This window comes from Narcine bancroftii, chromosome 14 (assembly GCF_036971445.1).
Source record: "Narcine bancroftii isolate sNarBan1 chromosome 14, sNarBan1.hap1, whole genome shotgun sequence".
NCBI classification, from domain to species: Eukaryota; Metazoa; Chordata; class Chondrichthyes; order Torpediniformes; family Narcinidae; genus Narcine; species Narcine bancroftii.
The window spans coordinates 1,208,311-1,222,224 of record NC_091482.1 but is presented as its reverse complement, the minus strand read 5'-3'; the positions used below and the strand labels follow the sequence as shown (position 1 = coordinate 1,222,224).

General features: G+C 43.1%; 1 protein-coding gene across 7 annotated transcripts in view; it reads left to right on the top strand.

The window, feature by feature from the left end:
- The window catches only part of smg6 (SMG6 nonsense mediated mRNA decay factor), a 340,784-nt gene that overhangs the window by 156,834 nt on the left and 170,036 nt on the right, over window positions 1-13,914 (top strand). For 5 of the 7 annotated variants that reach the window (XM_069910299.1, XM_069910298.1, XM_069910296.1 and 2 more), the window contains one exon: window positions 13,603-13,762. In XM_069910299.1, coding sequence (XP_069766400.1) covers window positions 13,603-13,762 — 160 coding nt within the window. Of the gene's footprint in view, window positions 1-5,009; window positions 5,031-9,074; window positions 9,195-13,602; window positions 13,763-13,914 lie in introns of those variants that run through there. The other 2 variants (XM_069910302.1, XM_069910301.1) reach the window with 2 other exon arrangements.

Genomic DNA, 13,914 nt, shown 5'->3' with positions numbered 1-13,914 from the left:
ATATATTGGGTTGCCTCTGCTCTCACCCTGTGTGGAGTAATTTGGCTTGGTGATTGTAGTACAGAAACATCAGGGCTGTCGTCCCTGGAGGGATATGGAATGGCCAAGGCATTACATATCTGTCTTCACTGTAGATTAGCGTTGCGAATCAGGCACACAAGTAGGTCAAGCAGCCACTTAAAGTGCCATTAAACAAGATCTTGGCTGATCTGAGAAGATCCTCAATTTCATATTCCTAACAACCCATGGTAACCTTTCATATTCTTGCTTATCAATATAAGAATCTTAACTTCAATAAATATTCAAAGATACTGCTGTCACCACTCTTGGAATAAAGGAGTTCTACGATCTTTGGAGGGAATATTTTGCTTCATCTCTGTATTAAAAGGGTGATCCAAACATGTTGCAGAAACTCAGCAGATTACGCAGCATCCAAAGGAGGTGCAATGTAATCAATGTTTCAGGCTTAAGCAAAAAATAGACATGTGCCTGAATAAAAAGGTGGGGCAAGAAGGAGAGGAGGGGGGAAGGGCAGGGGAAGAGCATAGGCTAACAGTTAATAGGTCATAGCTGGATGTAGGTGGCAGGGTAGAAGAGGAAAAGACGTGATGGAGAGGGAAAGGAGTGGGGAGCTGCAAGAGAGGAGACAAAGGAATTGGGAAACTCTGGGATGGCTTCATGGAAACTGGAGAGGATAATATTAATGCTGTCTGGTTGGAGAATGCCCAGGCAGAATATGTTGTTCCTCCAATTTGAGGGTGGTCTCGGTTTGACACTGCATGGGGCCATGGACAATGTGTCAGTGTGAGAGAGGTGTGTGGGATTGATATGGTTGGCCACTGGGAGATAGCCGCTATTGCAGCAGACAGAGCGAAGGTGCTCAGCGAAACCATCTCACACTTTGCAACCAGTCTCTCTGATGTAGAAGTGGCCGCAATGGGAACATTAGATGCAGTTGATGACCCCTGCAGATTCACATATGAAGTGTTGCTTCACTTGGAAAGACTGTATGGGGCCCGACTGATAATGAGGGAGGAGGTGAGGGCACAAGTGAAGTGTTTATTGCGGTCACAGTGGTAGGTACCAACGAGGGCAATTAGTGGAAAGGGGTGAGGGAGGCTTGGAGGGAGCAGTCCCTTTGGAAAGCAGAGAGGGAAGATATGTCTGATGGAAATTGCAGATGTTAGACGGAGGCTGGTGGGGTGCTAAGTGAGGACAAGAGGAACCCTGTCCTTGTTGCACCTCAGGCCAGAGCAGATGTGTGGGAAATGGAGGAGATGTGGGTAAGGGCTGAGTTGATGGTAGTAGAGAGGAATCCATGTTATTTGAAGGAGGAAGATGTTTTGGAGTAGAATCCTTCAATCTGGGAGCAGATCAAATTCAAGTTCATTATCATCTGATTGTACAGTGTCTCTCCAGAGGGTAGACCATAGTGCACAAACAAAAACATACAATACACAGTACTTAATAATCACATAAATAATCAAAAGAAATATATTGAAATATTTGGGATGATTTACTCAGTTACAGATACTGTTCATCAGTCTCATAGCCTTTGGGAAGAAGCTATTCCTCAGTCAGGCAGGCCTGATTTTGATGCTCATGTACCTCCTTCTTCATGGTAGTGCGCACCTGATGGAAAGAGTCTTCTATAATTCCTTGAGCTCTGTTCAGACAATCCTCCCAGTAAGTATCATCAATAGTGAAAGGGAGACCCCAGAGATCCTCATTTGAATGATCCTCTGTATGGACCACTGGTCTAATGCTTTAGTTAATCACATCACACAGTGATGTAGCCAGACAGGGTGGAAACCGCTTGTACGGTGCTGTAATGTTCGATGTTTTAAACCTAAAATTCCAAATATAGTTTTACTAATGTATTCTACAGTTGTAACATGATGTCCCAACTCTGGACTCAATTCCCTGACTGATGAAAGTAATATACCAAATGTCTTCTTCTCCACTCTATCCACATGTTGCCACTTTCAGGAAACTAGATACCTACACCCTGGTTTCTGTTCTACAACACTGCAGCACCCTGTCAGTTACTTGCAATGTTCTACCTTGCTTTAACTTATCAGTACCTTGTATTTAAATAATTGCAGCTTAGACTTCCTTACTCCTGTCGTACCCCTGCCAGTCCTTTCTGCTGTCTCACTTTAACTTTTAAATGTTCAGAATCAAAAGTTGTCATGAACATCTCATGAAATGTATTGTTTTCCAGCAGCGTCACATTTATATAAACCGCCTTGCATATAAATTAAAAATAGTGCACGAAAAAAGTCAAATTAAGGCAGTATCTGATTCATTGATCATTCAGGAATCTGATGACGAGGGGAAGAAGCTGTGCCACTGAGTGCTCATCTTTAGGCTCCTGTATCTTTTTCCCGATGGTAGCAGAGTGAAGAGGGCATGGCCTGGGTGGTGGGAATCCTTGAAGATAGAGGCTGCTTTCTTAAGACACCGCCTCCTGTAGGCGTCCTCGATGAAGTGGAGACTGATGCCCGTGATGGTGCAGGCTGAGTTCACAACTCTCTGGAGTTTTTTTCTTGCCCTGAGCACCTCCATACCAGACAGCCAGCCAGAATGCTCTTCACGGTACACCTGTAGAAGTTTTCAAGAGTCTTCAGTGACATAACAAATCTCCTCAAACTCCTCATGCAACCCATACTCTTGGCTGAATCACCTCTGCCCCAGAAGAATTTTTAATCATCCAAGAGCATGAATCCCTCCCAACTGCACCACCTCCTCAGCCATGCATTCACCTGTCCTGCCCTCCTAATCCTTCCCTTATTAACATGAACACTGGGAGTAATCCAGAGATTACAACTAGGTCCTGGTTTGTAAACCTTCTATCCAACTCTCTACATTCACTCATCTCCTTTCCTCCCCATATTGCTGGAACTACTGTGCACAACCATCTCTGGCTGTGCACCCTCTCCCTTGAGAATCCTCTGCAACCACATGAACACATTCTTGACCCTGGCACCTCAGAGGCAACCTATCATCCTGAAATCTCATTTGCGGCTACAATCTCCTGATGATCTCCTGAACTATCAAGTCATTGGGTTCAGCAGATAGAATGCACTGTTCTGTTTGGACGTGGTATAAATACCACAAGTTATCAGTGCTAATGTTTCCGGTTGATGACTTCTCATCAAGTTCGAATGAATGGTTACCAACCTGAAATTTAAACTCTGTTCCTCTCTCCTGTTGCTGCCTGCCGAAAGCTTTTGAGCTTTATTGCTCAGTTTTGATTTTACAGGTGGGAATAACTTTGCTTTTGGATTATTGGGCAGATATGTTAGACTTGGGAAATTATAAACAAAGAAAACTAAAATTAAAAAGGTGACATCAATTTTTTTTAAAAAGCTGTAGATGTGGCAAATATTTGATAAAAACAGATTAAAATTATTCAGCAGGTTAGGTCAGTGACCAAAGATGTCATTTTTTTTCCCTCTTCCCAGATGCAGACTGACCTGCTGCGTGTTATCTACATTCTCTGGTTTCATTATCAAATGTTATTTCAGATGAACATAATCTATAAAGTCGCCTTTGAAGCAATAAACCCATTCAATCAGTCAAGTCTGCAGGACGAGAATGTGTTCTCCTCCAGCTTTCCTGAAGGAGATTCATGCACATTGTTAATGGAATCCTGCTCATTTTCAATAGAAATTGGTTCAACACTAGTTAAAATTTATAATTTTTTGAGGCGCACAGCACGGTAACAGGCCCTTCCGCCCCATGAGCCCATGCTGGCCTAAAAAATACAAATTGACCACAAACACATGCATTTCTTTTTGGAGGGTGGGACAAAACCAAGACACCCAGAGGAAACCCAAGCAGACATGGGAAGAATGAACAGACTCCTTACAGGAACCCGGGCCGCTGGTGCTGTAGTAGTGTGCCTCTAGTTTATTATCATCTGACTGTACGTTTACAATCAGACAAGATAGAATTTCTCTGGATTACATACACAGCACATAAATCATCACATATAACACATGAAGATATAAAATATTTGTATCAATATTTTGGAACAATCTCAGTCTGCAGGCTGCTGGCATCTTGAGGTCAAAGGACTCACAACAGATAGCAGACTGCTAAAGACTGGCTCGTGAGAACCAGATATGAGGACTGGGATTCGAGAGGGTGCTGAGGGCAAGAAGGGCTCCTGAAGGGCCCAGGGTATTGAATGCTTCCTCATCAATCTGGTTGCCGATGCTTTGAACTGAACTGGTCTTGAACACAGGAGGGCTGGAGGCTAATCTATGGAACCTCAGTGAATCTGAGAGGACTCTCTTTTGCTTCTCTTTCTCTGACTGTGAAGGTCACCGGGCAAATGCTCATGATGAATCTTTAGGCAAGTTCATGTAATATGACTTTTCTGTTTCACTACATGACAATAAATAGTATTCGAAGCCTGTGGGAAGAAGCTATTTCCCAGCCTGCAGTCCTGATGGTTGTTAGTGTGCTGGATGGAAAGGGTTCTCCATAATTCTTTGCACCCTACTTCGGGAACTGAGTTGCAGGGAAAGGTTAAACAGGTTAGAACTTTATTCCCTGGAGTATAGAAGAATGAGGGGAGATTTGATCGAGGTATTTAAAATTATGAGGGGGACAGACAGAGTAAATGTAGGTCGGCTTTTTCTACTGAAGGTAGGTGAGATGCAAACATGGGTTGAGTGTGAGAGGGGCAAGGTTTAGAGGGAACTTCTTCCCACAGAGACTGTTGGGAGAGTGGAACGAGCTGTCAGCTGAGGTGATGAATGTGGGGTTAATTTTAACATTTCACATTAACAAAAAGAAATGGTTCGGCCAAGACTAGAAGGGTCGAATGGGCCTGTTTCTGTACTGTCATGTTCTATAGTTCTGCTTAAGTAACACTCCCAGTGAATGTTGTCAATAAAGGAAAGGGAGACCCCAATGATCTTTCGACTGCTTTGATGACGATGATCTATTATGAAACTGTCAGTTCAACCTGTCAAAACCAGTGCTGCCTTTGGAGTGAAAGCTAACTTGACAGGATGGTTCGTATTTATTGCTGCTGGGAAGTGTTGCCTTGTATTGGAATCAGTATTGGAAAATGTAGAGTGTCTCTGATTTATTTATATTTCTATCCTTTTTTTAAATTCTGTTGTACCTTTATGGAGACAAGCCAGCACTGTCGTCCTCAAAGGGTTAATGAAGCATGGTGAACAGTGATTGACGTATTTTGTTTTCTCAGAAAATCCAGCATTTCTATTCTATCTTAGCCTTGGGTGAAGGGTCAGCCACCCTTTGATTAAAAAACAAATGAAGTTCGGAGGCAGCTTTCCTCTGCATCTGATAACCCTGTGTATGTTTTGTTTTTGTTTTTTTCTTCTCTAGATTATGCTGTACAGCAGTGTGTGACATGGCTGCCAACTCCCTGCAGGTCATGCAGGAGTCAGTTTTTGTAAATACTTTCCACTTCAAATCCAGTGCCAAGTGTTTGGAGATTGAGTGGTCCATGTTACACATGCAGATTCCATAACTTTAAATAATCCACTTCATTTTGCCTCCATTTGGCCCTGTATTACCAGAACCCTTTACTCTGTGATATTACACTCCCAAAAATTGGGAAGGAAGATACACTTCATTCTGTACAAGAGAAGAGAAAAGTAAGGCCATGTCAGAGCGGGTTAAACTAAGAAAAGGTGTTAAATGTTCTCTTACAACTTCATTTAATTTTTCAGTATGGTGCGCTAATGTTCTGACTGACATCCTTCATCTTGTGTGCCTTGTTAGAATCAGCTAATCTAGGGACTGTGCTGTGGCAGGAAGGAAGCACAAAACTCTTATCCCCTTCCTTGAAGAACCCACTCAGGTCTACAATGTGCTCCACCATCAAATGCAAAATTTGTGTTGACAATATAAAAATCAAGGAAAGTGAAGGTAACCATAAAAAGGTCCCGTCCAAAATCATTAGCTGCCATTTCACCCCACAGATGCTACCTGACTTGCTTAGTCCCTCCAGAAGCCCATTGTTTGCTCAGGTAAAGAAAAGATGGTTGGGACTCACCCTAGTACTGGGTCTCCTCCAGTCATCTGGAACATTCACCACATCCTTGTTGGAAACAGCCAAAGAAGACATCCCTGGAACGAGCACCTTGGTGGTGGACAGTTTAATGAGAATTGGAGTGTGTCTTTGGATAAGGCAAGAGGATCTCTTTTGAAGGAAAGTAAAATGGTGATATCAAGAAAATGTGTAACCTTTGCTGGTAGCTGATGGTTCTTCATTATCAACGTTTGATGGAGAAAGACTACAAGGGGCTGCTCAGATGATTCATTGGGATGGAGAAACTCAGCAGGTCAAACAGTGTCCTTTATGTAGCAAAAATAAAGATACAGAACCAACATTTTTGGCTTGGAGCTCTTCATAAAGGTATGGACCAAAGGTTAGGTGAAACTGCTTGTTTCATTGAGGGTTGTTAAGTAGAATTGCCATCCAGAAGTAATCCTGGAGAGAGCACGTGAAACCAGGAAAATAAAAAGCACACAATAAAGAAGACAGCAAGAGAATGGGAGTGAGTTGCTGACTCTCGGAAACTGAGTACACACCCGATAGTTTTATTGATAGTTTTAAATGCTGTGATTCATCTCCTGCTCCGGGCTAACCTACTGTGAGCTTGGTGTCTTTCTATGTGCCAGGTATTGACCCAGTTGGTTTCCATGCCCAAGACCCAGAGAGCAGTAGGTAGCAGGTGGAATTAATCATTGGTTTCTGTGACAAATATTCTCTTAAAAACTTTCTCCACAAAAATCTAACTCCTTTCTGGCTTGCGGGATAAATCTGTGGTGCGTATGTTTTTGGCCTATGCATACCATCCATTCCATCCTTGGCATCTGTCGGCAAGTCCATGTCTCCAACCTGGAGGTCTTGGGTGACACGAAGTCCACCAGCATGGAGTCCCTGATCATCAGATGAAGTGGGTAGGACATGTCATCAGAAAGGATGAGTACCTTATACCTCACCAGCTGCTCTATGGGAAACTGAAGACTGGAAGGAGACCTCAAGCACTATAAAGACGCAGTGAAGGAAACCCTACGCTGCGGTGGCATCCAGCCCAGAGGACTAGAATCTACAGCTGCTGACAGATCTCATTGATGAGCTCTGTGCTCTGAAGCCTGCCCCAGTTTTGAAGATGGACGCTGGCAAAAACTGATGGAAAACTGAACGGTGTCACAAAGCAGCAGCCGCGGTTATTACAAAAACAGGCTTCCTGTGCCCCCATTGTGCTAGACTCTGCGCTTCCAGACTGGAAGTCACCTTCATGTCCACAGATGAATTGCACAACAACATGTCTTCTTTGAACCAAAGGACGACCAATATATATACCAATAAGTTCCCTCGTCTACTCCAGTTCACTGGGTCTGGGAATTGCATCTCCAGTTGTCTAAGTCATTGGGCTGAAGAGGCAAAGATCAGCCAAAGTTCCTGCCCCAGATCTGCATTTGGTGATTCCTGCCGAAAACTGGGCAGATATATTATGCAGACAAAATTGTGTTTGGCAGCAGTCAAATAACCCAGGAGAAGGAAGCATAGCCTGTAAATTGCTAACATGAATCATGGCTGAACATTTCAGTTTGACTGACAGGAATACTTTTCATTTTTTCACTTGCCGTGTCCTTGAGCCTTGGAATTTCACTAAATTGTTGAAAACATTAAACAAGATTTCATCAAAAAAATGCAGCAAATATTCTGTATCTGAGCTCAATGGGTCTCCAGGGGCCTGTGCAGTGATGCACAGGAAGTGATGTTGTATCCTTGGTAACTTCCGTTGTTTGCTGTTATTTTCAGCTTTAGCGTGAGCCAGCTGAACTGCCTCAGAGCTGAACTTAGTGTTCAGAGAGTAGCACTCCCTCTTCACTGTGTTTTCCCTCAAGTAGGTGATTTAAACACAGTGGAACTGAAACACTTGCAGAGATCTGCTTGCAGATTTCGGTTTTGCTGGGACACATTTCAGGTCTGGTCTGGATATTGTGGTGCCCTCTCAGAAATGGATGTCCTCGAGTCATACAAGGCAGAGATAGGCCTTTCAGCCCACCAAATCTGTGCCAATCACACGCACCCATTAACTTTACATTGTTTTATTTGTGTCCTCACATTCCCCAGATTCTATCATTCATTTACACACAAGGGACAATTTGCAATGGCCAGTTAACATACCAACCAGCATGTTTTTGAGATATGGGTAGAAAGTGGAGCACCCAGAGGAAAGCCCAGATGACTGTAGGGGGGAAGTTCTCACGGCATCTGAGGCCAGGATTCAACCTGGGCTGCTGGAGCTGTGAGCCAAATCTTTTGCAGATGTAAAACTGAAGAAGTTAGTACAGAATTTCAACTTACTGGGAGATTTATCTTCTGATGGAACCATCAATAAACTATGTCTAAGCCAATGGTCACTCTGAGAAATTTCTCCTGAATTAGTTAATTACACTGGACAACAAAGATTTTGCTTCCTGAACACTTTGGGTGAATTTTATGAATTTTGGGTTGCTGATCACAAAAATCACATTAATATTTTCCTATCATGTACTGTTTTTTCAGATATAACCAATTTTCTGTGAATTTCTGTCATATTTTAAATCTACTTCAACCATACAAACTACGAAGTGCAATATGTCATTGAAAATTCATTCTCTGCATTCGCACTTGGACGACTTCCCTGCTGATCCTGGTGCAGTGAGTGACGAATATAGTGAAAGGTTTCACCGGGATATTGTGACCATGGAAAAGCGATATCAGGGTAACTAGAATCCATCAATGCTGACCAACTCTTGTTGGACACTGACATGAGAGGCATCAGATGCTGAGTACAAATGAAAATCAGCGGCAAAACGTTTTTTGGTCAGTTGAACTAACGCAACGTCCCAGCATTTTTATGCGATTAAACATACTAAATTACTAAATTCAGTCAAAGTTAATTTAATGTTTCTCCAACTTTCTACAACAAATCTGAAATTATCTTTGTGTTCAGTTTGAAATTGTCTACCATAATTCCCAATTTTTTTGCAGGAAGCAAACCTTTTGAAAAAAATATTGTCCAGTGTTATCTGAATAAGCAGTTGAGGTGTCAACCAGTTGTCGTCCAGCGTTGTGCTTGAGTGACCTGTACAATCTGTAGAGCTGCAGTAGCATCACTTTGGCCTAGAATGTGGCTGCACTCCAGGTACAGTTTGCCTGAATTACCCCATCCTCCAAAAAAGATTAAATTGCTTAGCACGTGGTGGGCCAGAGTCAGGCTGCTGCCCTCTTTACCTGGAAGCTGTCTGCTCTTGGTGTTCACTGCAAACCTCCATCAGTTTGGGTTTGCAGGAAAGGTGGAGGAGGCAGTGATTGTTTTAGGTAACTTGATAAATTGACAACATTATCCTCCCGCAGCCAAAAAGAAGCAAATCTTGTGGTTCTGATGTCCCAGCTTATGAAAGGGAATGGGAAGCCAGGATTCAATCCAGTACCTTGAAGCCCAGGTTCAAGGGAGACTGTGATGTGAAGATTTAGTTCTGTTATAGCATATAAACCCTTCCTACTTCTTAACCCTTTATTGTTCTTTCATCCATGTGCCTGCTAAGAGTCTCTTAAATGTTTCAGTCTCCACCACCATCCCTGGCAAGGCATTCCAGGCACCCACCACTCTGTATTTTAAAAAATGACCCCTGGTGTCTCCCCTAAATTTCCCTCCATTCACTTTGTACAGACGTCCCCTGATGTTTGTATTCTCTGCCCTGCAAAAAAGGTGCTGGGTGTCCACCTTATCTCTGCCTCTCAGAATTTCGTGGACCCCTAAGTCTCCTCTCATCCTTCTTCCAAAGAGAAAAGTCCCAGCTCCACTAACCTTGCCTCATAAGACTGGTTTCTCAATCCAGGCAACATCCTGGTAAATCTCCTCTGCACCCTCTCCACAGCTTCCACATCCCTCCTGTAATGAGGTGACCAGAACTGAACACAATTTGTATTCTTAATGTTCATAGGGTTGAACAACATTTTGTTACACATTGAGGAGAGAACAAATAAGCAAACTAGTGGATGAGGCTGCACAGCCCAGGTTTCAATCAGGCATCTGAAGTTGAGAAGTTTGAATGAGATTTGATTGAAACATGCATTGTCTGGAGTGTGAAAGTGGAGAGGGTGCTTTTTCGTGTGGACATTGTAGAGCCAGGGTTGTTCTATGGCCTGTAACAGATGCACAGTGAAGTCTAAGATCCATGAATGTGCCAGGTGTGGAGTGACATGCACCATGTGCAGGCTGAAGAGATTTGGTTTAATTTGCCATCGCGTACTGTACTGACAAGCTGGACTGAAGGGTCTGTTCCTCTCCTAGATTGTTGTATCTTCCATTTATGGAGGATGAGGTGAATTTGAGTTAAGCTGGTGAAGCTTGGAGACGGTGAGTGACCATGTGTTGTCCATTCCTGAGGTGCTCTACATCAGCAAGGAGCAGACAGTTGACTGCAGCTTTTCTCAAATATCTGCTCTTTGGTAAATTCTGAGATTGACATGTTTTAACACTGTTTCAGTTTGGACCATGAGTTGGAGAATCACCTCCTTCAGTCAAACTCTCATCCTATCAAACTCCAAGAGTTGGTGTGATTGTGGGTGTTATGTCATGAGCAGGTTACATGGTGTACCTCGCTGCTACAGGAAAGATGTCATCCAATCATACAACACAGAACAGGCCATTGACCCAACTAGACCATGCCAACCTACTTGTCCAAACAACTCATTCTACTTGCCTGTATTTGCTCCATATCCTTATAAACCCTTCCTCTCCATACATCTGAGACCTAAGATACTTGGATAGCCATGGGCTGATTAAGGACAGTCAGCATGGTTTTGTGTGTAGAAGGTCATGTTTAACAAATCTTGTAGAGTTTTTTGACAAAGTTGCCAAGAAAGTAGATGAAAGAAAGGTGGGTGTTGACTACATGGACTTTAGTAAGGCCTTCATCAAGGTCCCACACGGGAAATTAGTTCAGAAGATTAAAACACTAGGAATCCATAGAGTGCTTGTAAACTGGATTCAAAATTGGCTGTGTGGGAGAAAACGGAGAATAGTGGTGGATGTTGGTGCTGGGACCATTGTTGTTTGTTGTCTATACCAATCATCTGGATGATAACGTGGTAAATTGAATCAGCAAGTTTGATGACATAAAGATAGGAGGCGCAGTGGACAGTGAAGAAGATTTTCAAAGCTTGCAGAGGGATCTGGACCAACTGGGAGAATGGGCCAGTAAATGGATGATGGGAGTTCAATGCAGATAAGTGTGAGGTGTTGCATTTTGGAAGACCAAATCATGGAAGGATATACACTGTAAATGGAAGGGCACTGAGGAGTGGGGAGGAGCAAAGAGACCTGGGGATACAGGTACATTGTTCGCTGAAGGTGGTGTCGCAGGTGGACAGGGTTGTAAAGAAAGCTTTTGGCATCTTGGCCTTTATAAATCACTGAGTACAGGAGCTGGGATGTTCTGTTGAAGTTATATGAGTATTGGTGAGGCCAAATTTAGAACATTGTGTGCAATTCTGGTCACCTAGCTGCAGGAAGGATCTCAATAAGTTAGAAAGAGGGCAGAGGAGATTTACCAGGATGTTGCTGGGTCTTCAGGAGTTGAGTTACAGGGAACGATTAAACAGGTTAGGACTTTGTTCCTTGGAACAAAGAAGAATAAGGGGAGATTTGATCGAGGTTTACAAATTAATGAGGGGTATAGACAGAGTAAATGCGAGTACGCTCTTTCCACTGGGATTAGGAGAGTTAAATAGGAGGGGACATGGCTTTAGGGGAAAGAAGAAAGGTTTAGGGGGAACTCGGTGATCTTTTTCACTCAGCGGTGGGAGTGTGGAATGAGCCATGGGTGCGGACTTAAGAATAAATTGGTTAGATATGTGGATGGGAGAGGTTTGGAGGGTTATGGAATAGGAGCAGGTTATTGCAACGAGCTGAACAATGGTCAGCACAGACTAGATGGACTGAATGACCTATTTTCTGTGCTTTGAAAGTCAAAATTGTGTCTGGATCAGTGGTTCTCAACCTTTTTTTCCCATTCACATACCACTTTAAGTATTCCCTGCGCCATAGGGGCTCTTTGATTAGTAAGGGATTGCTTAAGGTGGTATATGGGTGGAAAGAAAACGTTTGAAACCACTAATAATCTGCTCCTATTCCATAACCCTCCAAACCTCTCCCATCCATGTATCTAACCAATTTATTCTTAAAACTTAAGATCGAGTCCACACTCATGAACCCTACATCTATTATTTCCTCTGGCAGTTCATTCCAGATACAAACCACCCTTTGGGTGAAAAAGTAATCCCCTCAGCCCTCTTCAGTCTCTCCCCTGTCACCGTAAACCTAAATATGCTAGCATGAGAAAGGGTGCAGAAGAGATGCATCAGCATATTGCCTGGAGTAGAAGGACTATAGTTATAAAGAGAGGCTGGGTAGCCAAGGTTTATACTCACAGTTTTAGTAGAATGAGGGGAGACTGTAGATACATATGAGGCACTGATAGGATAAATAGTCGAAATCTTTTTTCTGAGCGGGGAAGGGGAATATTTTAGAGCTAATAGGCGCAGGTTTGAGATGAAAAGGGAACATTTAAAGGAGATCTAAGGATTACATTTTTCCAGCAGTGGTTAGTGAATGTAACATTCAACAGGTACACAGACAAGAGAGGCATAGAAGGATATGAGTCTAGTGCAAGCATTTGGAATTTGCACATGTGGGTATTGTGGACAGAATGGACAAGGAGGGCCGAAGGGTCATATTTCTGTGCTGCATGTTCTTATGTGAATCAGGACAGGATCTAAGAGCCCATGTCAGAAAGAGTTCTTAGGTTTTCCTTGAGGTGAGGCACCCCATAGTCCCAGCTCCAAGCATATCTGCTGCCACCATGGACATCTGACATCAGATCACTTCTTTCTGCTGGGGTTTAGGGAATGTGCTGGTGGCCCATTTGTTGCTGTGTTTGGGGAGAAGTGGAGTGAAATAATCTTGGGTTCTTTTGAAACTGACTACTGTATTTGTGTGTATATAAAAATGGGTGAACATATTGTGGAGCAAAATTTCATCAGCTGGGGTAACTGACTGTTACCATACACTTGTGCACAGAATGCAGGCTGGAGCTTTTTTATTGTTAAAACTCAATAGATTTGTGTTCTGTCTGTTTCTGGGATAGTACATGCAGCTTAATTTAAGTTTCTGTAAATGAAGTCTGGTAGCCACATGAGCTGACAGCCTGGTGAAGACAAGGCTGCCCAATTAGAAATACACAGAAAGATCCTCTGCTTCTTGTCGGACCTTCCCTTGCTCTCCTGACAACCTTGGGACTTGGCACAGCCACTCAGCGCCTTCACCGATACTGTAAGAGCAATGGCACCTGGTCCTCTTGTGGCGGTGTGAAGATTTGCATTATGCTCTTGCCAATAATGGTGAGCAAATCTTGATAGAAGAGGTGTTAATGAAAAATTTATGTTACATGTTTTTGATGGTCTTGTTCCAATGTACCTTAAGCCAATGGAGGTCCTATCTTTTACCAAACAACACTCACATAATCTACCATTTATTTCTATCGCAGCCCGTTCGAGTGAGGAGGAAGAGGACGATGATATCAAGGTGTCTGCTTTCAGCCTTGACCTGAAGGAGATGCTTCCCAGTGTGAAGGTGTGGTCTGATTGGATGCTGGGCCACCCAGATGAATGGAACCCACCACCAAACTCGCTCATCCTGCCAACGGAGTACGTTGTTCTCACCTTTGCTTTGTACTGCAGAACAGAGAGCCCTTATTTATTTACATGTCTTATCTTCCATTTCTCCTGATGGTTTGAGAGTCTGAAAACCAGACTTCTGAATTGGGTCTAAAAATCTATAGTGCAGTGTCCATTGAGGA